Source organism: Thamnophis sirtalis, unplaced genomic scaffold (genome assembly GCF_051295495.1).
Source record: "Thamnophis sirtalis isolate CommonGarterSnake01/CBP01778 unplaced genomic scaffold, rThaSir2_p1.2 scaffold_6, whole genome shotgun sequence".
NCBI classification, from domain to species: Eukaryota; Metazoa; Chordata; class Lepidosauria; order Squamata; family Natricidae; genus Thamnophis; species Thamnophis sirtalis.
Window position 1 is genome coordinate 50,276,632 of NW_028261386.1, and position 25,152 is coordinate 50,301,783.

General features: G+C 36.1%; 1 protein-coding gene across 2 annotated transcripts in view; it reads right to left on the reverse strand.

The window, feature by feature from the left end:
• TP53BP2 (tumor protein p53 binding protein 2) overlaps positions 1–23,548 on the reverse strand; it is a 46,972-nt gene extending 23,424 nt beyond the window's left edge. Inside the window, exons 1-2 of one of the 2 annotated variants that reach the window (XM_014067344.2) lie at positions 23,262–23,548; positions 316–463 (exon numbers count right to left, since the gene is read on the reverse strand). In XM_014067344.2, coding sequence (XP_013922819.2) covers positions 316–463; positions 23,262–23,288 — 175 coding nt within the window. In that variant the 5' untranslated portion in view covers positions 23,289–23,548. Of the gene's footprint in view, positions 1–315; positions 464–23,047; positions 23,067–23,261 lie in introns of those variants that run through there. The other variant, XM_087717840.1, reaches the window with a different exon arrangement.
• Positions 23,549–25,152: the final 1,604 nt, after the last annotated feature.

Sequence of the window (25,152 nt, forward strand, 5' to 3'; positions counted from 1 at the left end):
CCTAACAACCTTTATTGGACATGAGCTTTATGGGTAGAGAAGGAAGCTTATTTCATAGGTATGGAATGCTCTTCTTCAGGAGAAGCATTCTTAAGAACATTCTTAAGCATTTTTAAGAGATATTAGGCAAAAAAAAACCCTACTCATTATTCACAACCAAGAAAGCAATCTTTCTAAAAGTGTCACAAATATTGAACTGTGTGATCCTTTACATGATCCTGTAACTACATATATTTAATTAAAGATGATTTCATAATACCCTAGAGATAATTCTATAAATGGCCATGCAAGTAAAAGTAACCATGATATACATACCTAATCCACCCCATACTTCTGCCAGATGACATTCCGTTTCACTGGGCTCTTTGCATAAATCTACTACATCTTTGCAAGTAGTTTCAGGAGTGACTGGTACTTCCGTGAAGTGTTGTTCATTGTTAGTGAGGTACACTGTAAGAAACATCTGGAAGAGAACAGTTGTGTTCAATCAGTAACATTCATAACCTATATTAGAGAAGTTCCAATGTTTCATTCATATATAAAAGATTTCCCATTAAATATATATCTTGCTGCACATTGATGATGTTGGAAAAATCATGTTACCTCATTTTATTAAATATTAATTCCACTACCAAACTTTTAGGAAAAAATACTAATGTTATGTACACACAGCCTCTTGATTTCACTCCTGTCAACCAATCAGTATATCATGGGTTAGCTATAAAATTATTGATCTTTACAACTGCATCTCTATATACGGCAATAATAAACCAACTATACATTAATTTACACCAAGTCTTATATCTTATACTTTATTAGATTTGCCACTGATCAATAATATTTAGAGGGTAGGTGAACAGTAAATGTTTAAATTTGAAAACAGCTAATTAATATAAACTACAGCTTATGTTGTTGTTTTTAAATTAAGACCAATTCTAGTCACAATGCATAACAATTGACTTTGGTATCAAAGGTACCACACATCAATAGTTGGAAACACAAGACAGAGATCCTGTACTTATGTTCTGCTTGTAAGCTTCTATTAAGTACAGGCATCAACATTATGAAACCACCATTTTATTAGATTTGATCATAATTCAGTTTGGCATTTATGTTCCTTACCTGAATCCACATTAAAAATGCTTGCCCTCACATTGCCTAAATACTTTCCTGTCCATGTACCAATTACATCATTGCTAAATAAAAGTAGTCCTCGGCTTACAACAGTTCATTTAGTGACCATTGGAAGTTACGATGATACTGGAAAAAGTGACTTATGACCATTACAGCATCCTCATCGTCATGTGAGTAAATTCAGATGCTTGGCGACTGACTCATATTTATGACAATTGCAGTGTCCTGGGACAAAGTCAATGGGGAACCCAGATTCACTTAACAACCATGTTACTAATTTAACAACTGCAGTGATTCACTTAACAAATGTCACAAGAAAAGTCATAAAATGGACAAAACTAACTTAACAAATCTCTCATTTAGCAACATAAATTCTGGGCGCAATTGTGGTCGTAAGTCAAGGACTACCTATATAGATCTCAGTAAAGAGGAGTCTCTAGGACTGGAATAAACAGTATAATAGGAAAAACAAGTGGCCATAGAAAAGTAGAAATTAAAATGGAAAACATCCACATTAAGGATACGCGAGCTAAAAAAGTAACATTTCCTTCAAATCAAGATCAACTCTTGCAGATGTGTCGAGGTCATCTTCCTGCCAGCTGTAAAATTAGTTTGCAAGCACTTTCTTCTGGGATATTTCTCCCCCCCCCTCCCCCGTTTCCTAGTTTACATTACAACCTTGATATTTCTTGGAGGTCTTGCTACTTCCATCTATTAATCAGGCCAACCCTGCTGAACTTTCCAAATCAAGAAGAAACACTGCAAATGTTAACATATGTTGAGACTAAATATGCTATTCAATGCAAAAATTGTATTGTCAGTTTCCCTGACGCGTTGTTTTGGTAGCTGGTTTACCGCAACATCCTATAGAAATGAATGTCCTTCTAAATTCTTAAAATGAAACTCTTTAATTGAAGCTCTTCAACTCTCTGTAATTTTTTGTCTGAAACGTATTTAAAGTATTTCCTAATCTCAGCACAACCATAACTTTAATCCAATGTCAAATAATTGCAAAAAAAAGAGTTCTCCCTTCTGTCTTAAAGGATGCCACGTGTATCCCTTGCTGAAGAGACCATCTCTTAGGCTTGTGGTCTTGGATAATTTTTGCCTGTTCTCCAACCTCTCATTATTGGAAATGGAAAGCATGAGGAGGACAATCAAAATAGATTCACTTCACTCTCTTTCGTACAGTATAAGATGAGGCAGAGACAAACTCTGTCAACTCTCAAGATTATATTATTATACCCTACAACAATAAAGTACCTAGATCTCTGTGTTGTGTTTCTTCACATTATAATATTGTTACAATTAATAATTATAATTCCAATTACATATAATTATAATAATTTAAATAATTATAATTTCAACTCATATGCTGCCCAACTTGAGGGACTGCCATAGTAATGTTGTTGTTGTTAGTTGCAAAGTCATGTCCAACCCATTGCGACCCCATGGACAATGTTCCTTCAGGCCTTCCTGTACTCTACCATCCTCTGGAGTCCATTTAAGCTCACGTCTACTGCTTCAGTGACTCCATCCAGCCACCTCATTCTGTCGTCCCTTTCTTCTTTTGCCCTCAATCTTTCCCAGCATTAGGCTCTTCTCCAATGAGTCCTTCTTTCTCATTAGGTGGCCAAAGTATTTGAGTTTCATCCTCAGGATCTGGCCGTCTAAAGAGCAGTCAGGGTTGATCTCCTCTAGGACTGACCGGTTTGATCGCTTTGCAGTCCAAGGGACTCACAGGAGTCTTCTCCAGCCATAGTAATACTGTTCCTAATATGTGGAATAGATAAGCCCCAGGCTTAATTATAAGAGATTATGTCCCAAGAAGAATGGAACCAGCACCTGCCAATATCAAGATGACTCTCCATATAGGTATGCCCAGTCCATAAACTAAGATGGCATGATTGTAATCATTATCTACACCAGGTAATATGTTATTTGGTCTTCCCAGCACAACTAATGACAACTGTAGTACATAACCTAGCAAAGGAAAATAATGATCATCCACAGAGAAAGCACCCACTATGCTCCTACTGTGGTTTCTGCATTAATAACTGGTCATATCTCTCCCTTTCAGCAGTGGATTTAATAGCTTGTGCAGGTTGTCCTTGACTTACAACAGTTCACTTTAAGTGACTGTTTAAAGTTACAATGGCCTTGAAAAAAGTGACATGCTCATTTTTTACACGTATTACCATTTGCAGCATCCCCATGGTCACATGACTTACATTCGGATGCTTGAAAATGGACTCACATTTATGACAGTTCCCTGTGTCCCGGAGTCAGTGATCACCTTCTGACAAACGAAGTAAATGAGGAAACCAAATTCACTTAACAACTATGTTACTAATTTAACAACTGCAATGATTAAAATGCTTCTTAGTTCTACAAAGTTCTAAGTTCTATGCAAATACAGAACCTACTCAAGATTCCAATTCAAAACAGACCTTTCAAATACAAACAATAGCTAACTCTGAAATGCAGTGTTACAATGACATCTCTTGTATCCTATATTTAAAATATCATAAAAACTACTATTTAGAAAATGAAGGTTTTGTTTTTTCTTTTAGAGTGGCACAGAATATTAAAAAAAACATATGAGCAGAAGATAATATAAAGACAATATTTCCCAAAACATCTTTAATTAATACCATAATCCATTTTATCTATAAAAAGGCCTAATCACAAAATGTTTTTCCATTCCCTTCAGAAGCTAAGGAAGCATTACCTTTGTATCATTCACTCCCTTATATTAACATTTTTCCGATGCAAAAAGGAGATCAAAACAGTGCTTTTCAGGACCTCTATTAGGAACTAAAGAAATAACTGGGTGCTGTGACAACTGCTGTGGGCTATCTTGGAAACATGGTCAAAATCTATTATCAAATTCTGTTTGTCAGAAATGTTTATGAAATGTTTTTATATATCTTTTAGTACCACTTATTATTTATGCAATGTTGGTAATTTGCTTAAATACCAAGGTATAATAAATGATATTAAAACTAACATACCAAAAAGAAAATGCATCTTCATATTCTGTAATATTGCACAACATTTTATTTCCCTGCATTCTTAAGAGAATGACAAACTTAGTATTTCTGTGTCAACATCTGTGGGTCTGCATATATTTTTGTTTTCTCGGTTACTACAAAACATTGATGATGATTTGGCATTTATCCACAATTGTAAGAAAGGAAGCTGTGATGCAAATTAGGTGGAGCGCCACAGGAAATTCAGTATAATTGTTTAAATTATTCTATTATTGAGTAAGATGAGGGATTTTTTTCCCTTTATTTATTCCTTAAGTAAGCATAAAGGCCTTAATGCTTACCCTCTGCCATTCACAGTAATCTCCATGACCTACATAACTTATATACAAATTGTAATTAAAGTTTTCTGCTATTCAAGAACAGGGAATATTTTCAATATTCAGAATCAACATTCTGATTTTTGCTATTTTATAACATAATCCTGTCTATATCTTCTATAAAGAAGCATTATTAAATCAATAGTGTTAATTTGACAGTACACATGTTTAGGATTGCACTGTAAGATGCTCAAGATAAGCCTTATTTCTGGAAAGTAAAAAAAAAGTGTTAATTTATCAAAGTGCAAATTCTATTTATATTATCTCCACAGCAATCTCCATTCAAAGTGAGATGACAAAGCATCAACATTTATCACACTTCACAATCACAGCTTTCAGGACAAAAAAAAAATATCCCCAGATATCTTAATGAATAGTTGTTCAATGTTCAAGCTGGTATTAAAAAAGTCTGAAGAACAAGGCACTTTATATTCTAGATAAATGAAAAAGCTAATGGGTATGTAATTTATTGATTATAGAAAGGCTTTCAATTGTGCCAATAATATAAGGCTGTGGAATGAGAATCCCAAATTTTTAATCTCCTTATGCAAAACATAAACAGATATCAGGAAGCCACAGAATATAATAAAGCAGGGAGGATCCAGGTCAGCAAAGTGAGGCAAGGATATATCCTCTCTCTTATTTATTCAAACAATATATAGAATATATATTAAGGAAAGCTGGATTAGAAAATGAGCGTAGCTTTAAAACTGGAAGAAGAAACATCAATAATCTGCACTGTTCTGAGGACATTGCTCTGATATAGCTGAAAACGAAAATGATTTTTAGGCACTAGTAATAAAAATCAAGGAGTACAATGAAAAAAAAAGCACAAGACTACAATTTAATACAATTTAATACAAAGGATGACAACAAATATACAATTTAATATAAATAATGAAACCATCCTAAAACTGACAATGAAAACACTGAAGTAGTAGTTAATTTTTTGCCTTTCAGGACAATTTATCAACAATAAAGGAACCAGCAGTCAAGAAATAGACCACAGACCAGTAAAGTCCTGGAACAGATATTGAGATATTTACAAAGGTCAGAATTGTGCAAGCAATGGTTTTCGCTGTGGAAATGAAAGTTGGACTTTGAAAAAGTAGGACAGGAAGAATACTGACACTTTTAAATTTTAGTGTCAGAGATAACTCTTGAGAATGGTTCCACCACAAAACCGCGTTCGACTAAAACGCGCTCGCCGAAACCGCGTAGCTGACGTCATCACAGGGCGACAACAGTGCGGAGACAGAAGCACGCTGTAAACGCTAAACCTAAAATTAACCCCTAAACCTAAACCCCCTAAACCTAATCCTAATCCTAAACCTAACCCTAAACCTAACCCTTAACCTAACCCTTAACCTAACCCTAAACCTAATCCTAACCCTAAACCTAACCCTAAACCTAACCCTTAACCTAACCCTAAACCTAACCCTAACCCTTAACCTAACCCTAAACCTAACCCTAAACCTAACCCTTACCGTAACTTGAATCGGCTTGCTTTCAAAGCACTATTTAAAGCGCCCTTCTTTCTCCGTGCTTGCTGTTGTCGCCCTGTTGATGACGTCAGCGACGCGGTTTAATCAGGCGCGGTTTAGTCGAGCGCGGTTTTGTCGTGCCACGCTTGAGAATACCATGAAAAGCCAAGGGAAAAAAATGAGTACAGAACAAACTGATCCCGACTTCTCACTTGAGGCATAAATGACTAGTTCAAACTGCCATATTTTATACATATTATGCAAAGACCCAGTCCCTTGAGATGTTCCTAATGTTGGAAAAGGTAGAAGAAAATAAAAAGGGACAATCAGTAATAAAGCAGATGAAGTCAATTACAGTTGCAGTATGAACACAATTCGCAGATCTTAAGAGCCAGAGTGGTAACTGAACATCTTGAAGGAGGTCTATCTATATAGCAATAGCATTTAGACTTTTATGCTGCCCCATAGTGCTTTACAGCACTCCCTGGATGACTTTTTACCGATCTGAGGAAGCTGAGTCAACCTTGAGCCCCATTGAACTCCAGGCTGTAGGCAGTTGGCCTGCAATACTGCACTTAGCCACTGCATCACCAAGGCTCCTCTATACGATCATTAAGTTTAACACTAACTTGATGGCACATAATTAATCAGCCACAGACTAACGTGAACATGTTTTTAGAAAATGAGCAACCTCTAGCATTAAGCAAGGATACTTCAATATCTCAATTTGCTTTTGCTGCTCTCCTCCATCAACTATGTCTCAAATGCATCTGACTGCATGAGGGGGAGGGGAGGACAAATACATTCCACTGACAGAACAAAAGTACTAAATAAAACCAAGTGTCACTGTGATCAAATGTTAAGGTTTTTAATAATTATTAACAGTAAATTGTTACTCTGCTCTTGATTAATTATAATTAATTTATTAACATGTCTCATGTGCCAGTTCAAAGTTTAGAACAGCATAAGTAGCACCTTTTAAAAGAGTTTTAAAATAAGTAATTTCCAAGTACAGCCTTATACAACAATTACACGTTTTAAGAGTGAAAAATTGTCACAGAGATGCCATTTCAGATTTTCTGGTATAATCATGTTGTCTTCTTCAGAAGTTCCATATAAATAACTACGTAGATTTCTATTGCAGAAAATCTTAAAGAGTTGTGTGACAATTGGGTAAGTTTACCATCCCCAGAAAGAGCCATTCTAAAACTCAACCCAAATGGCAATATAATTACATTACTGTCCTGCTCACTGTAGCCACTGACCGTAACCAGAAAATTTAAAATGTGACCACAGCCAATATAAAATTACGCAAGCCCACAAATAAAATTGTGCACACATATCCCAAACTTCTCTATATTGTTTGCAGAAAACCATAAATCAACTTGGAACATTCAGTTTCATCTGAGTTCAATGAAAAAGAAGAAAACAAACATATGACATCTTATGACAGATATGCATATAACCTCCTGCAAAAGATCCAACAATGGACTGCTGAACAGCATATACACTGGAACTTGATTCTACCACATAAATGCCAGAGAGTGAAATACTTATCTTTAGATCTATTTTTTGAAAGAAAAAAAGTAAGTAGCATCAAGACCCCTGGAAGCAATTTAATGCCTGAGAGTTTCCAATCCAGGCTTTCTTTCCAGAGGCATCCAATATTCCATTTTATAGATGGGCCATATTTACCTTTGGAAAAAAATGCAGTCTATACATCTGATTAGTGAATAGTGAATAAAACAGAATGAGCTGGAAGGGACTTTGGAGGTCTTCTAGTCCAGTTCAAGCAGGAGAACCTATACCATTTCAGACAAGTGATTATCTAGTCCAGGGGTGTCAACTTTTTTATAACTACTGCCCACTTTTGTATCTCTGTTAGTAGTAAAATTTTCTAACTGGTTCCACAGTAATGGTGATTTATAAAGTAGGGAAATAACTTTACTTTATAAAATTTATAAAGCAGAGTTACAGCAATCCCCTACAGCCCACCATGACAGCTGGAACGCCCACTAGTGGGTGGTAGGGACCCAGTTCACTACCACTGGTCTAGTCTCTTCTTAAAAAATCCAGTGATGGAGCGCCCATGATTTCTGCAGGCAAGCTGTTCCACTGGTTAATTGTCCTCACTGTTATGAAGGTTCTCCTTAACTCCAGGTTGATTGAAGAAAAATTCCAGATTGAACAAGAAAAATGTACTTTCAATAAAAATACAGATAAGATGTTTTTGACTAGTAAACATCTTGTAATGTAATTCTTTAAACAGTTATCTTGTCCAACAATTTAAATAATTAAACTGATTTTATTTAAATCAAATACAAATTACATTAAAAAGTTACATAAAAATTAAAATTGTCAATAGAATGTATATTATATAATTTACATGTCAATTCAAACTTAATATACCAGAACCAAAACTATAGTTTATATGGCTACCTTCATGTCTGATATGTGATTAATAACACAGTCAGCAGGAAAAAAAATCAATACTGCTTTCAAATAGAATAAGGTCGAATAAGCAAAATTTTGCAATAAATACAAACTTCTGAGGAGTCATCAACATGGTGAAGGAGACAAAAGTCACTCTACTATATTGTGGGGGAGGGGTGCCTAAATGTTAAAAGTTGTTTCTCAGTCAATCAAAATGATATTTTGATTACCGGGAAGAGTTGTACTCTAAATTTGCTTTAAAAAGAGTCCATATTCCATTGCCCTCTAAAAGCAGGACATGCTGGCCTTCTAGACAAATGAATGACTTAAGTCCAGTAAAACTATATTCATAGTGGGCTTAATGCATACTGTTAAGAGAACTTCATTTGTCTGATATACTATGTTCAATCCTATAAGAAGAAAAAATGGTGTTGGTTCAAATGTTATTATTGCAGCAGGTATTATAAAATCTCCATCTGGAGATGCTCACTATAGAGAACACTATTTGCAAATACCTTACGTGAATGTGATCATTTCATGGTCATTCAATGCTAGCACAGGTAGTCCTTGCTTAATGACCATTCATTCAGTGGCTGTTCAAGGTTATAGTGACACTGAATGGATTTTAGTTTATGCTTGGTCCCTAAAATTGCAGCGCCACATGACCAAAATGAGGGCACTTAACAGTTCACTTACACTTACCATCATGGGGTACTTAAATTCCCCACACCACTTATCTGTCTCCCATTTTTGCCTTTTTGGCTGTCGTGCACTCCATTGTCTCTGCCGCCCTTCCAAAGCTGCACAAGAAAGCAGCACACAATTTGGACAAAGCTGCATGTAGCTTTGGGAAGAAGGTCTGGCTCAGCAAGTCCACCTCCTTTGCGGTAGGACTAAGAAGATGGCAAAGATGAGCTTGGGGGGGGGGGGGGTTCAGGGCTGCCAGGGCAAGCAGAGCCCATGATCTACAGAGACACTAGAGTAGAGGGCTGCCAAAAGGACAGCGATGAGAGGAGAAGGTGTAAAGGAGCTGAAGAGGAGATAGTCCCTTACTTTCACTGGTGTTTAGATTTAGGAGGGACCAAACAAGGAATAGTTTGGATTGGAAAGGGTCTTCCCAATAACAACCAGTAGGATTCAGTAAATGACAGCCATAGGGAGTGCTGGGATTGCCATTGCTAAGCAAAGCAGTCACATGATGTCACAATTTTATTACTTTTCAATTTATTAGCCAGACAGTGGAAGGAGTACTGCTTCATTTTGAATTCTTGGACAAAATAGTACACATTTATCCTTCTCTCTATGGAAAAGAAAAAAAATGTTAGTTTTAAAAAAAATAATGTTAAGACCAATACTATTTTATCTCTTTTGTCCTGTAGTGTCAAAGCAGGGGAGAATGGAGTTAACTAGGGATAGGGAAGCGTGTGTGTGTGTGTGTGTGTGTGTGTGTGTGTGTGTGTGTGTGTGTGTCCGCGCGCGTGTGAGAGAAAGGGGGGGGAGGGAGGGAGATTTTTTCAAGAAAAAAAAGACTTTCCACATCTCTTGATGCATTTAATGAAGCAGATGGTAATCCATTAAAGCTTATTTTTTAATAAATGTGTTAAATCTTTAAAATGTTGGAAAATTCTTTGCTATTTTTGCTATGACAGGCCTTGTACAGTAATTCTTCCCTTTCTCTTTTTGTCAGGCAATGAAAAAGTAAAACTAGTTGTGTTGGTCACTGGGAGGAAAAGTACTGTTATTTAAATATGTAATGTATTGCTAAAGTAAAGTCACTGGTACTAAATCCACGGTTTACAGAAAAATAAAACCTGCATCACATCATTTATAATTTTTAAATAAAAATTGTACAAGATGGCTGGTGTCCATTTATTTAAAATTATTTACAGGTTAGCATAAGCCAGTTAAATTCTGAAGCTTTGTTTTGCAATGTTTTTTAAGCGTGGTAATTAATCCAGTAATCATCTTGTTTTTACAAATTATGCTTAGAAAACTCATTTTTCTTTATGAAAATTTCATATCTAGGAAATGAAGTAAAATGGTAATTAATATCATTTTTAATACTGTTTCATTTACAAGTGTACAAAGAGAATACCCTCTCCATGTAAGATGGGGATACTATAGAAATGAGGAAACTGTAGACCGTTGCCAGTTCTACAGGTTAAGTGCCAAAGATCAAAGATTTCTAAAAAGGCAAAGGAACATGATAGATTTATAAAATTATAACTTGTATGTATAAAATAGCAAATAGCAAATACAATGTGGGCTTCTTACAAATAAATCCCTTAGATTATGGACCTATAGGAAATAGTGCATAAAACTGCTGAATTTGTTCTTAAAATATGGAAGCTACAAGCAGTTTAAATGGCTTCTGGAAGAAATTGGACCAGGAAAAAATGGTAGGCCTAACAATAATAGTTATTGACTTGGAACAAGAACATTCCCTGTACTAAGTGCACAGAGTGTAATAAGCCATATCAGTTATTCTTGAAAAGTCAACAAACTCGGCTTATTTAACAAAACATTATTAGCAAAGTTTGCCTTAATGTAAATTATGAGCTTGACTGAAATATATTGGAGCAATAGTCTTTGGATATACAGCATTAGAAATGTGCTTTTCTATCTTTAAGGAGATATAATCCTGTGATCATACCTATCCTAGGATGTTCAGTACATTCAATGTTCCTGTTGGTTCAGACCTAATTCAATTTACTCTACCTTCCTGCAACCCATAGCAATCATTTTCCAGTATTATTATATGTATTACTTCTAACTACAGTTACAAGAAAAAGTATGTGAACCCCTTGGGATTACGTGGAGTTTTGCATGAATTGGTTATAAAATGTGCTCTGAACTTCATTTAAGTCACAACAATAGAAAAACATAGTCTGCTGAACATAATACTACACAAACATTAGATGTTGCCATGGTTTAATTGAACATAACATGTAAACATTCACAGTGCAAGGAGGAAAAAGTATGTGAGCCCCTAGCCTAATGACTTCTCCCAAGAGTTAACTGGAGCCAGGAGTGAGCCAACCTTGACTCCAATCAGTGTGATGATATTGGATGTGTTGCTGACAGCTGCCTGCCCTTTAAAAACACACACCTGTTTTGGGTTTACTGGTTTCAAGAAGCACTGTCTGATGTGAACCATGCCTCGCAAAAAAGAGCTCTCAGAAGACCTACGATCAAGAATTATTGATTGCATGAAGCTGGAAAGGGTTACAAAAGTATCTCCAAAAGCCTTGATGTCCATGTATCCACGGTAAGACAGACTGTCTACAAATGGAGAAAGTTTAGGACTGTTGCTACTCTCCCTAGGCGTGGTCATCCTGTAAAAATGACTGCAAGAGCACAGCGCAGAATGCTTCATGAGGTAAAGAAGAATCCTAGAGTGTCACCTAAAGACCTAGAGAAATTTCTGGCACATGCTAACATTTTTGTTGACACATCTACAATAAGGAAAACATTAAACAAGAATGGAGTACATAGGAGGACACCACGGAGGAAGCCATTGCTGTCCCAAAAAAATATTGCAGCACATTTGAAGTCTGCAAAAGAGCACCTGGATGTTCCACAGCACTACTGGCAAAATATACTGTGGACAGATGAAACCAAAATTGTGTTGTTTGGGAAAAACACACAACAGTATGTTGTGCACACCAACATCAAAACTTCATCCCCACTGTAAAACATGGCGGAGGGAGCATCATGATTTGCTGCCTCAGGGCAGCACAGAATACACCTTCTGGAGTGGCCCAGTCAGGGTCCTGACCTCAACCCGATTGAAATGCTGTGGCATTTCACACCAGACATCCCAAGAATATTGCTTCACTGAAACAGTTTTGTGAAGAGGAGTGGACCAAAATTATTCCAGATCGTTATGCAGGTCTGATCTGCAACTACAGGAAACGTTTGGTTGAGGTTATTGCTGCCAAAGGAGGGTCAACCAGTTATTAAGTCCAATGGTTCACATACTTTTTCCTTCCTGCACTGTGAATGTTTACATGTTATGTTCAATTAAACCATGGCAACATCTAATGTTTGTGTAGTATTATGTTCAGCAGACTGTGTTTTTCTATTGTTGTGACTTAGATGAAGTTCAGAGCACATTTTATGACCAATTGATGCAAAACTCCATGTAATCCCAAGGGGTTCACATACTTTTTCTTGCAACTGTATTTTCAGCTTTCTTACTCGCCAAACATGTTTTTCAAAACAGACAGCCGCAGTTTAAGATACACAGTTTATTCATTTCTTAATATTAATGGAAGCATTCTGTTCTGGGAAACCAAAAAGAACTAGCCTCTCTCAAGTCTGCAAGTATAAATGCAGAAATAATTTTTATGTTCAACACCTGAACTCAAATTATCAAAAAAAATGAAAACTCAAAACTTAAGCCTGTTAAAGCTCAGTTTCAAAATAACAATAACAGTAACACTTAAAGTATGCACCACAAAAAAGAACAGTGATCTAAATTTAGATGCTAATTATTTACTTAGTTACCATCCTTGCAAATTTAAAGCTTTAAGACAATGCTGCAATATGCATCTACTTATACACCAGAGTATATTCAAGGTATCACAATAATATGAAGTAGCTACTAAATAATATATATTTCTTTATTTGGGGGAGGGGATTGCTTTTCTGTTCACAGATTCTCGACAATAAATGAATGAATGAATGAAAAATATTAAAATAATTTCATAATAAAAGTGCATTTAAGATTGGGATCTTCTATCTACTAATCCAGGCAGACACATGAATCATTACTGCAAAGCTCAGTTCCCCAAAATCAGTCAAATCATACCATAGAATTATAGAAAACATATCATTATCAATCCAGTCTCTTCCGCAATAATTTAAAGCTAAAGCATTTTCCAAACACCACTGCGTACCCTCTGCATGAACATATTCAGTAAACAGTAAGTTACTACCTCATTGGGAAATTGTTCTCATTCTCACATTGTTCTTACTGCTAAGAATTCTTTCCAGTATTCATCCAGAATTTCCCTCTTTGTAATTGAAATCCTTTATTCTGTTATCTATACAATGGAAGGATAGAAAACAAGCCATGTCTTCTTTGTAAGTGTCTGAAAAGTGATATCATATTTTGTACCATTTTCCTGAAAATAAGCCCTAGCATGATTTTTCAGGATGCTCCTAAGATGAGCCCTATCCCCAAAATAAGCCCCAGTTAAGATCAACAGCTAGACGGATGCATTTAGTAATGTATTTTCCAGAAAATAAGCCCTAACCAGAAAATAAGCCCTAATGTATCTTTTGGAGCAAAAATTAATATAAGACCCAGTCTTATATTTAGGGAAACATGGGGTATTAAACTTCATTTCCTTCTTTCCAGGCCATTTCTCTATCCTATCAAGCACTTTTAATTTTATTTACTTTCTGGACCAGTAATGACAAACCTTTTTGGCACCAAGTACCGAAAAAGGAGCACATCATCTGAAAAGGAAGCATTTCACACTTGCTTGTCTGGGCCCCAACAAGGAAGAGGAGCTGCCCAGGGGGCATGCGCATGCCGAAAAATGAACTTCTGGTTTCTGCCAGCACGTCTTCCGGTTACTGCCGTGCATGCACATGTGCCAATCAGCTGGCCAGTGTGCATTCTCATACTGGAAAACGGAAGACCAGCTCTTCCAGTTTCTGGCACTGCTGCATGCACAAAGGCCAGCTGATTGGCGTGTGCGCATTCACACCAGAAACCCAGAAGAGGAACAGGCGATGCTGTGCATGCCAGGCGACATGGCTCCGCATATCACTTAAGGTACATGTGCCATAGGTTCGCCATCACGGTTCTAGATTGTTAATTATCGCATCCAATTCTGTGCCACCTGCAAAGCTCGAATCATTTCCATTATTTCTTAATGCAAATCATGAATAAAAATGCTGAATAGTAGAGCTCACAAAGAAACCTGTGTGCTACTGAACTTTGTGCTTCACTTCATTTTTATAAGGAAGCACTGATGAAAACTCAGTGCTCATAAATTTCAAACAAGCTGTGTGTGTATCTAATTGTCACATAAGCCAGTCTAACTTATTACTCAGAATGTCATGAGGTCTTTGAAAATTATTTGAGGGCCTGACTCTCCCCAATTAGATCTCTCTGTCCCATTAGATCCCATTAATCTAAAGGGGGGGCATAATCCGGGAGGTATAATCTGGGCCTCATTTATTAGTGAGTGCCATCTTGTGGGCCTTAGAAAGAGCCTTTTCTGTTGTGGCACCCAACCTTCGGAATATCATCTCAAACTGGTCAAACTGGCCCTGACCAACTGGCTTTTTATAAACAAATGGCTTTGCCACTAAGCTTGGGAAGCCCGGATCTTATTTTTGGGAAACAGTATACTTGTCATCTCAATCTTAATATTCTCTTCCCATCTTTTCCAGTATTATGGTTTCTCTAGAGAACTGGGTCTTTGCATAATATATTCAAATGTGACAATTTGGGCTGGGTCTTTTGCGCCTCAAGTGATAACTCTGGATTTACTGTATATGTTCTATAATCTGTTGCTTTTCTTGGCTCATATTTTCAAGAGTCTTTTCTAACACTGAAGTTCAAAGTGTCATTAATCTTTTTATTCTGTTTCTTCAAATTCCAACTTTCAGTTCTACAGTGTCAAAAGAAAAATTATTGCCTGTCCAACTGGGAATAAATTCTGCATTCTGCTTTTCACAATTGCTTGATGGAATACATATCTTCTTGGTTGGAGAAGAATAAACCTATAACACTTGAGTAATCCTGTTTTCTCCTTGAAATTATGACTGTTTTGTTGCCTTCACTGAACACATAACAGATTGACTCATTTCTTTTTGCTGTGAATGTGTAGCTAAATAAGTGTGGTTCTTAGCATCTCTCAGCAATAAAAACTTCGTAAACATTTTGAACTTTTGCTTTCCAGACACTATCTCCAGAGTTCCAAACTATTAGTGTTCTTATTTATTGATTTAGCTTTCTTTCTACTTCTACATACAATTTTTTATTTTTGGCGTTTCATGAAAATTGTTTTGTGCAGCTACATTGGCTTCTCTTGCTGCTTTATATTGCTTTTCCTTCTTGAAATTGTTAGTAACTCCTTTTATTAAGAATTTCCACACATCCTGAAGTTATTTTTTCACCAGCTTCATTTTTCATGGAATATTACTCATCACTGCCTACTATTAAAATCCAATTTTGTGAAGTCCTGATAGAAGCTTGGCTATATCTAGTTCTCTAAAGTACCAAGTTACATGGTATACACATTTATTTCATATAAAATTGCAACAATCCATATCAGTGTGATACATCTCCTCTGATATAAGCACTCTCTGTCAAGAACTGTTTTGATATCTTCCTTGTGGCCACGGCAAACAATACAACTTGTGTTATTACATATTCATCTATATTAGTCATCAGGAAGTAGATTGTTTTCTTTTAAACTAGGCTAATTCAATTGGGTTAACAAAGACGGAAACCATAAAAAGTATCCACCAGGGCTGCATATTGGCTCCCATTCTTTTAATTTTTATATAATCAGTATTGCAGAAGAGGTTAATAATCCTTCACTTTATATTTTATCAACTGAAAGTAGAAAGGTCCCTATATTATTATACAACTATTCAACATGGTACTTATGTCTACATTAATTGGAATGACAATTCTAACAATATTTGTCACACATTTTAGAAAAGAGTACTCGCAGGTAAATTATTCCAAAACCAAGATGATAATATTTGCAAAAAGGCCATAAAGACTAGACGGACACTAGATGGTAATGAGATAGATCTAGCGAAGTATTTGGGTAAGCAGTTTATTGAAACAATATCATGGAAAAAATATAGTATCAAGAACAATGGCTTTGAGATTAGTACAGCCTACAAAATTTTCCAGGGCAAAAGAATATCACCATTAACATATAGGACCCCAATTTGTGGTATCAGTAAAATAGAAGAATTAGAAGTGGTTCAGAATAAATTAATGAGATAAATTTTAGCCTCTTCCTCAGGTACACCAGTAGCAATTTTGAATTTAGTAATAGGCCTTCCAGCAATTAATATAAGAGTAAAGAAAGCAAGAATCTTATCTTAAAGAAAATTATGTCATGCTCAACATTTATTTGAAAAAACAATGCCTTCATGAACAATTTAGCGTTAACTGATGGATGAATATATGTCTAAAACAACTCTTACAACCTTTTCTACACCAGGAACTGTTAAACAACATAAATTATCATACTCTATTGAGCTAGTATTCATTTTTTAAAGATTTTAGACAGGATAAAGAGTAGGTATGTAACTTACGTTGGTCAAGTAGTGTCAATCTTTTAAAGTTTATTCACTTGTTTCTCTAAGCAGGAATATTTGTTAACATTTTAAATAATAAAGTGTACTACACGAAGCCCCTTGCAATTATCAATTTCATAAATCACAGTTTAGAATAAATCCATCAGAAAAAAAAGAATTTTAGAACAAGTTACTTAAACAACTGCAAATACATCAACTTTTTTATGGATAGCCAAAGAGGATGCATGCACAGCTCCATTTGTGCAAGACACATGCACGGGACTGCATGTGTGCCTGCCGCTCCCTTAGATGGAACACACGGTCACCCACTGCTTGTGCAAGTGAGGATGTGCCTATGAGCCCTTGCCAGCCATTTCCACAGCCCAGTTGCAAACCCCTCAAGGTTAAAGAACCCTGCTTTAGACTACCCTTAATTTAAATATCAATTGTGTGTCTAAGAGAGAGAAGCATAAACCAGACATTCTCTATGGTACAGATTATTCTTTGGATAATAGCCATTTTCAACACAATTTACTTCCAAACAGATGCATTTAGAGTAGATCTGCCAGAACTTTTATCACCAACACATCACAGTCTACAAACAACACTAATAGGCATGGCTTCCATTCAGCAGCAGAATACATATACAATACTGCTTTTTCCTAAGGGTCTCATTTTCAGAGAGTGCATGAGCCTGCAGTACAAAAGAGCTACATTGGGACACAGAGATATTGCCAAAACAAGGATAAAAGCAACAGCAAAGAAAAGATTAACAGAAGCTGCCTTGATCCAGCTTTGGCAATTATACCCTCCAAATGAAAACGTAAATATCAACAACACTGAACGGGGTCCTCCAAATTTCCATGCACTTTTTCATGGCATACAAATTGTAGAAGAGAATTAGAAAGTCCAGTTGTGTAGACAATCAAGTGTTCCTTCTATTCAATGTTAAAGATATTCAGCATCCATTGCCTAACATGGTAGCAGTACTTAACAAATCTTGACATATTAAATAAACAAACAATCATATGATTAGTACAAGAGGACTATCAAAAAATCTCAGAGCAATAGGCTAGACTGAAAAGTCAAAAGCAGAGTAGCAGATGACAAGGGCAAATCACTTTTGCATTGCTTTTAAGAAAATCACATATCCATGTAATTAGGTATCAAGCTCAACTTGGTGGAGTCTTCACTTCGATTCTTTTCAATAATTTACAAATGTGGCTGCTCTACTAATTCTCAGTCTAGAGTTAAATGCCATGTTGGCTATTCACATACCCTATTGGTATGGAGGAGTGACTTTGAGAGACGGGAGGAACACTTATAGTCTAGCCACAGTTTGATAAATGAAATTTCAGTGGAAAGAAGAAGGCTAGAAAAAGTCTCTCAGAAAGGACCCTCTCAAGTTTAGGAGAAAGTAAAAGTGAGAGACAGCAGGGGTCTACTCAGACTTGCAAGATTGATGTTAGCCTTGTGATGCAGTCCATACAAGAAGCACAACCAGGAATTCTAGCCCTTATCTTTTATTGTAAAGGTACATTAAAAGAACCTTGCAAGTCTGAAAGTACCATTATCTAGGCTGAGGCTCTTCCTCCTGTCTCCCAGTGTCATTCCCACATACTACATCTACATAAGAGAAGACACCTTAACTTTATCTCCTTCCCACTGACGACCCTCCTCCAAGTTTCTTCTGAAGGTTGGGGATATTTCTTGCATTGTACAGGATGTAGTTTAAGTGATAGTGAAAGAGCATTTATTATCATCAACTAACATAATTTATCAACCTTAACGAACCATATGCCACAAATCAGCATAATTGATGAATAAATTTAAAAAGACTGGCAGAAACTATTTAAATCCCACTGTTATTTTCAAGTAAAGAAATCTTTGGTTTTGGTTTCAGGAGGTTGTATACAAATAGTTTTCCAGGCTATGTTACACAAGTGGTTTGCCACTGAAATGCTTTTACTTCAGCTGGACATTTTGAAATAGTATCACAGATTTAATTTCATGAAACAAATAACTGCCTACAGTAAATATATAGACAAAAAAAACTACAAATGGCTAACAAATTGATTAACAAGCTGAACTGGCTTCTATCTTGTTATTGTTTTATGTCTGAAAGAAGTGAATAGTGAATAATGGAATATTTTCATAATAGTTGAGAAAAATGTTAGGTTTGGCAAACTTGAAATGTCTTGACAATAAACCTTCTAATATTTCCATCACCGGTTTCAACAACCTGAGGCAATCTAGAAGTTTTTATTTCCAATTCTCATAAACCTAAGCCAAGATAACAAAGGTCATGGGTTAAGCAATCTAAAAAAACCAAAGGGCATTACATTGGCTATCCCTGATTTAAATTACAGACACTTTACACTGCCTATTAGAAGTTACCTCCAATAATCTAATCCACAAATGGAATGGCATCTGCTAGCAAAATGGATCCATGCTACCCTTTTCAATACTTCCCCCTACTCCAAATTCCATCTGAAGATTTGAGAGAGAATTAATAGCATATTATCATCAACATCATCATTATGCATAGGCCATAACCTGATTATGTTCCAGTTACAAAACACCAAGTTATTTGTGTTATTCAAGATCTATAACAATAATAGTAATAAACATGCAAAATTTAGTTGCTGAAATAGTCACATCGTATCTGGAAATGCATTGTCTTTCACATATTTTTTCCTTTTATAATTACACACTGTGGTATGTTATCAAATGTTAAAATCTAATACTGCATTTCTGCTGTCAAGAGAAACATATTTAGAGGTAGTGAAACTAGATTTTTTTATTGTGTTTTAGCCCATCACTGGCACACATATGAAAGAGTGTGAATTTCTGATCGCTTCATATCTTCATAGGCTGTTTTATAGTATACCCTATTATATGATTTACCATATGTTTGTTGGAGCAGGATTGTAGGACTTGTTTGGTTTCTACTACTGGACAATACTTGTTTGCCTTTCACTATTTGCTTTTGTTTCAATGAGGTTAAAAATCACTTAAGTTTGAAAACGCTTCCTTAACATCATTAATCAGAATATATTTCCACACAAACACTGTTTGTGTGTAGAGAACTGTTCAGTTCTCTAAATATTTGACTGCCTGTTTGACCTGCCATGTAGGCATTCCTATTTTTTAAATTGCATAGATTTCTTTAGGTTTGTCACAGAAAAACATCTTTTGTATTTAGAAGACTGCCACAGAATGTCTGGCTTGTCTAGAGAGATTTAGGATCAAATAACCCCTAAGCTATAAAGGGAACCAGTGACCTTGGGCCAACCATTATCTTTTACTGGTGAAGAAAATAGTTTTAATAGCCCAAGGTCATTGTGAAGAAATACACACATATACACATGCACATGTACACACTCACTGTATAAGAGCCCCTTGGAGGATGGGATATAAATAAGTAATCACAAAATTGATTATGCAGTAATTAATAGTTTAGCAACCCTCTTTTATTAACAGTTTTATAGCAATTGGGGCAACCAATTACAAAAATATACTCTATACATTGGCTCAGAGACAAGCCATGGAAAATAATAGAATATAAACTAAAACAATTGATAAATTAGTAGTTCGGTGTATAACATAAATATAACCATGAACAGAGTTCATTATTCGTGTAAACCTAAAATTATCATGATGATTCTTTTTACTCTTGTATTTGAACAACACAAAAACAAAACTATGTACCAAGATAAATCTGATAATAAAGTAAAAATAAAATATTATCTGAAATACACTGTACAATATGGTTCTCTACCATTCACAACAATTTTATACGGCATTAGATTGTTAATAATAAATAACATGAGATTAAAAACAATCGGATCCACTCCTGAGGGCAAACTCTGGATCCAATATTATTTAAAAATGAGGAAAATCTAGATTTTAATAATTATGATTGTATATACAAATATATGTTAATATGAACTATTGTTAAATTATTTGAGGAAATCTCCCTAAAAAACAAAAGGCTACTTAATAAGAAAGGGCTTTTAAGGCAACAGAACCACTTGCTTATTTTAATTATGATACTGTACTTTCTTAAAACACACTATTACATTTATTCATTTTTTCAAGCGCCATATCTGTAATATTACTCTATTATTAGATACTTCAATAATATATACTCTTCTTGATGTTTTCTGCTAAAGCATTAATTATAATTATTACCACCATCATCAAAGGAAGCATTTATCTCCTTTCAATAGTTACTGTCTTTAACCTCTCTAAAAATGAAATATTCAGTGAAGTTGTTTAGAAATATGAAATATAAAAGAATAACCAAAATCATTTAAAAATATGTTTCCAATTACAATATTGATCTATTAGTGCAGCATGAAATTATGTCCCATAAAACCTACTGAATATTGAAAGTCTCCTAATGTGGTTATTTCATTAATGCAAACTTTTCAATAGTATTGTAATATAGCTTGCTGAGAGAAATCAGATGTGCTAGCCCAACATAACATACCCTATTCTACTCAATGGAAGATTAGTAGCACTATTTTTTTTCTTTTTAAAAAAATGTAAAAACATTCTAGCCCTAAGGAAGCAGAATATATAAAACACAAGGCAGGAAAGCAACTTTGGGAGTTTACAGCTAGAACACATGCAGGATTAGCCTTGGTTACAATTTGGACAGAACTCCAAGGAATCTAAGGACTTTATGTCAAATGGTAAAACATTTTTTTCCCTGAAGAAAGCAGTGATATGCTACTTACAGATTTTTCCAGTGGGGTTCATATATTGTGCTAAGCTATTATTTGTTTTACTGAATAAATAACAAATAGCTACAATGTATTTATTTAAAAAGTTAACTTAAAACAATAGTTATAAAGCATAAGGGTGTGATTCACAGCATAGCTTAAAATCAGGAGTCTGATACCATTCTCAAGTTATATATAATTATGGTGGACCAAGCCCTGGAAGATAGGGAGGCAGTGGGAAGTGTCATGCTAGGACATCAGCAGAAGCAGGAGCTAAAGAGGAAAGGAAACACACAGGAAAGTTTGGAAATAGTTGAGTTGCTGGACAAAGGACTCATGGTCTGCCATAAATTCAGAAGTACCACAGCATTCCATATTTGAATTCTGCTGACCTGTAGCTAATTCCAAAATTGTTCAATAGAACCTCTAAAATGTAAATCTATTTTCCATTTCATCCATAAACATACAAGACTAAAATAATTGATTAATTAGTAGTTCAGTGTGTATAACATAAACATAACTGAGAACAGAGTTCATTATTCTTGTAAACCTAAAATTATCATGGTGATTCTTTTTACTCATATTTGAACAACACAAAAACAAAACTGTACCAAGAAACATGGCAAAACTTTTAGAAAATGAACTATGTAATTGTTTTTATTATAGCAGGCACATATTATGGAATTAATATAGATGGGAAAAAATATTGAGGTCACTAGGTCAACTGTCTGCTTAGTACAGGATTTCAAATTTAAACATAATTAATGATTACCTAAGTTCTACCTGAACCCAGCCAAAAATCACAACTGCCCACCTCTTTGATAATCTTACTGCTAAATATTTTTACTGTTATAAGGTGTTTTCTAATATCAAATTTGAATATCCATTCCTGTAACTTTATTTCATTTCTTACTCTGAAAGATAAAGAATGGGTGCCAGCCTTATTTTTGTCAGTGTTTATATATTTTCTACATAAACACCTTCAATTGCCTTTACTCAAAGCTAAACTTCCCTCATTCCCTTTAATCTCTCTTAACAGGCTATAGCTTCTAGTCCTCTCATCATCCAAATTGCCTTTCTTTGAACTTGTTCTAAGTGTGTCTGAATCATCCCTAAAATGTGCCCATAACTGAACAACAATAAACAAGTTGTGGTTTGAAAAACACAATCATTACTTCCCATGATTTGGAAAACATTGCTTCTGCTAAATGTAACCTAAAATTGCACTTGCCTCTTCTGCAGCTACATCAGTTGCTGATTCAACAGCTGTAAACCAGTCCTTATAAATCTTGCTTACAAGAAACATCTGACTTTCTCTTTAAATGCTCGGAAGCTCTCTCTTTGGAACAAGACCTGTAGAAATCGGAATAGTGTATGGAGTCGGCGGATTATCAAAAGTGTTCCCGAGAGTCTTCGAAGCTCAGAATGGCCCTTTCTCTCCATTTTCTCAAAGGTTGCGAGAAGCAGAAACAGCAGCTCCATTTGCCGATTCTCTCGTTCTCCCGACTCTCCCCATCTTAAATCAACTGACAACAATCGACCTAAGCGGCTACCGCTGCTCCTAAGGCACTTAGAAAGAATCCGGCGTCCCTAATGCAGGTTTCCACACTAACCTCTCGTTGTCGAACTTTTCCCCCAATATCCCCACTGTATGAAGTTGCTGAAGAAAAGGAAGAGGCGGAGCGGCAGCCGTAAACCTGATCCGCGTTCCATCTCGAGCCGAAACGACGGCGACCGGGGGGGTCGGGCTAACCTTCCACTTCGGATCAGGAAAAGGGTGTCTTTTTCTACCCTCCCCCAACCCTACACAGGTTCACGTACACTTACCGGCATCATCTTGGCTCCGAACCGCATTGAGGCGGATGGTGCAGGTTCCGGGACCGGGACCAATGACTGGGGCCTGGGGAGGCGGAGCGGCCTGCCGTCTTTCCCTGGGAACCTGTTGCAAGAGGCGGTCCGGATCGCGACGCTTCCCAAACGGCCGTGCGCTTCCTGGCCTGCGATTCCCGCAAAGCCCCCGCCGCTCACGCAGCTCCGGGCTTTGTCTCGTCGAAGCCCCTCCGCGGTCTGCCTCAGCCCAGGCGGCCGCGGCGCTCGAGCCCACTCCGAAACTATTCCCGCTGGCTCGGCGAGGCGGAGGAGTGGAGCCCCGCCTGAGTCCCACCCCCAAATTGGGCTGGGCAGACCTTCGGAAAGCTCTGCGCTCCTCTCCTCACTCAGGGTGGAGGAGAATTAGTGCCCCGGGGCCTAAAGCGAAATTCCCACCATTAGGTCCGGAACAGCATCGCTTTCCACCTTCTCTGAAACGTTGCCTGGAGTAGGTTTGGGAATACTCTTTACCTGGCTGTCCACGACTCCGCGAAGGAGTAGCTCACAAGTAATCTATCGCGGCTGAAGTATTCGGTCCTTTATCTTTGTTTGATCATTACGCGGGCAATTCCCGCCCTTTCTTTTGCATCAAATAGAGGAATTTTTGTTTTGGCTAGTGTAGCAGTTTATTTTTTGAGATAGAGATTTGTTAAATTCTAAAGAATCATGTTTCCCCAAGGCAGCTAAAGTTTTGAAACGACTTAATATTGCAAAAGGAAGTGTGTTGTTATAATAGTAAATAAATAATTGCTATGTACTCAAAGATTGAGTAAATTGAGAGTCCATTAAAAGAATCCTATTTTTTCAATACTTAAAATGGTTCAGAAACATTTATGTACAGTATAACCTCCCATCACTATTAAATGGCCATAGTTCAAACGGAATTTGTCCCCTTTATTTTAGTAGTTAATGAGGATCTACTATACCGATTGTTAAATGTATAATCTGATTATATAAAGTTTTAGTGAATTATGTTTTGTGTTACTTTTGTTACTGAGTTTTGGTATACCACCCAAAATCACTTTATTTGAGATGGGCAGCCATATAAATGCTATAAAGATATTGTTGAACTAACCTGAAAAGACAATGGACAGTTAAAATACCAGTGAAAGATCAATTGTTTCTATATAGGTTTGTAGTATTATAATTGTTGATATGAATTTATTTTTCTTTTACATTGTCACTCTTTGGTTATGAAATGAACTCTGCTAGACTACAGTGTGATTCCTTTGTTTTCAGTGTCTTCTAAACTAAGTAAATGCAATTACATCGTAACAAGGCACTGAAAGGGAATTGCTACCATACTAAGATTGACTCATAATATATGAAAGAAGTACAAAACCAGTTACAAGTAACAAATAACAAGTAGTTAGAAACTTCTCAGATCAGAGATCTCATTTATTTTACCATTGTATACCCTGTTTCCCCCAAAATAAGACATCCCTAGATAATAAACCCAATTGGGCTTTTGAGTGCATGTGCTAAAATAAGCCCTCCCCTAAAAATAAGCCATCCCCAAAAATATTGCAACGCAGCAGCAGTCATAAGGTGACCACGCTTGCCACCTCTGCACCTCAAAAATAATAAGACCTCCCCCAAAATAAGGCCAAGCTCTTATTTCAGGGGTCAAAAGAAAATAAGACCCTGTCTTATTTTCGGGAAAAGACGGTATTATTTCTGAATATCTTTTCATATTCAGTTTTTTTATCTACTTAACAGTATGGTTCGTAAAAAAATCAGTTATATTGAATTCAGTGTATTTTCTTTCAAAAGATTGCATAAGATTTTTACTTCTTTTTCAAAAATACATTGTGATATTAAGCATCAAACCATTTAGAAATTGTATCCT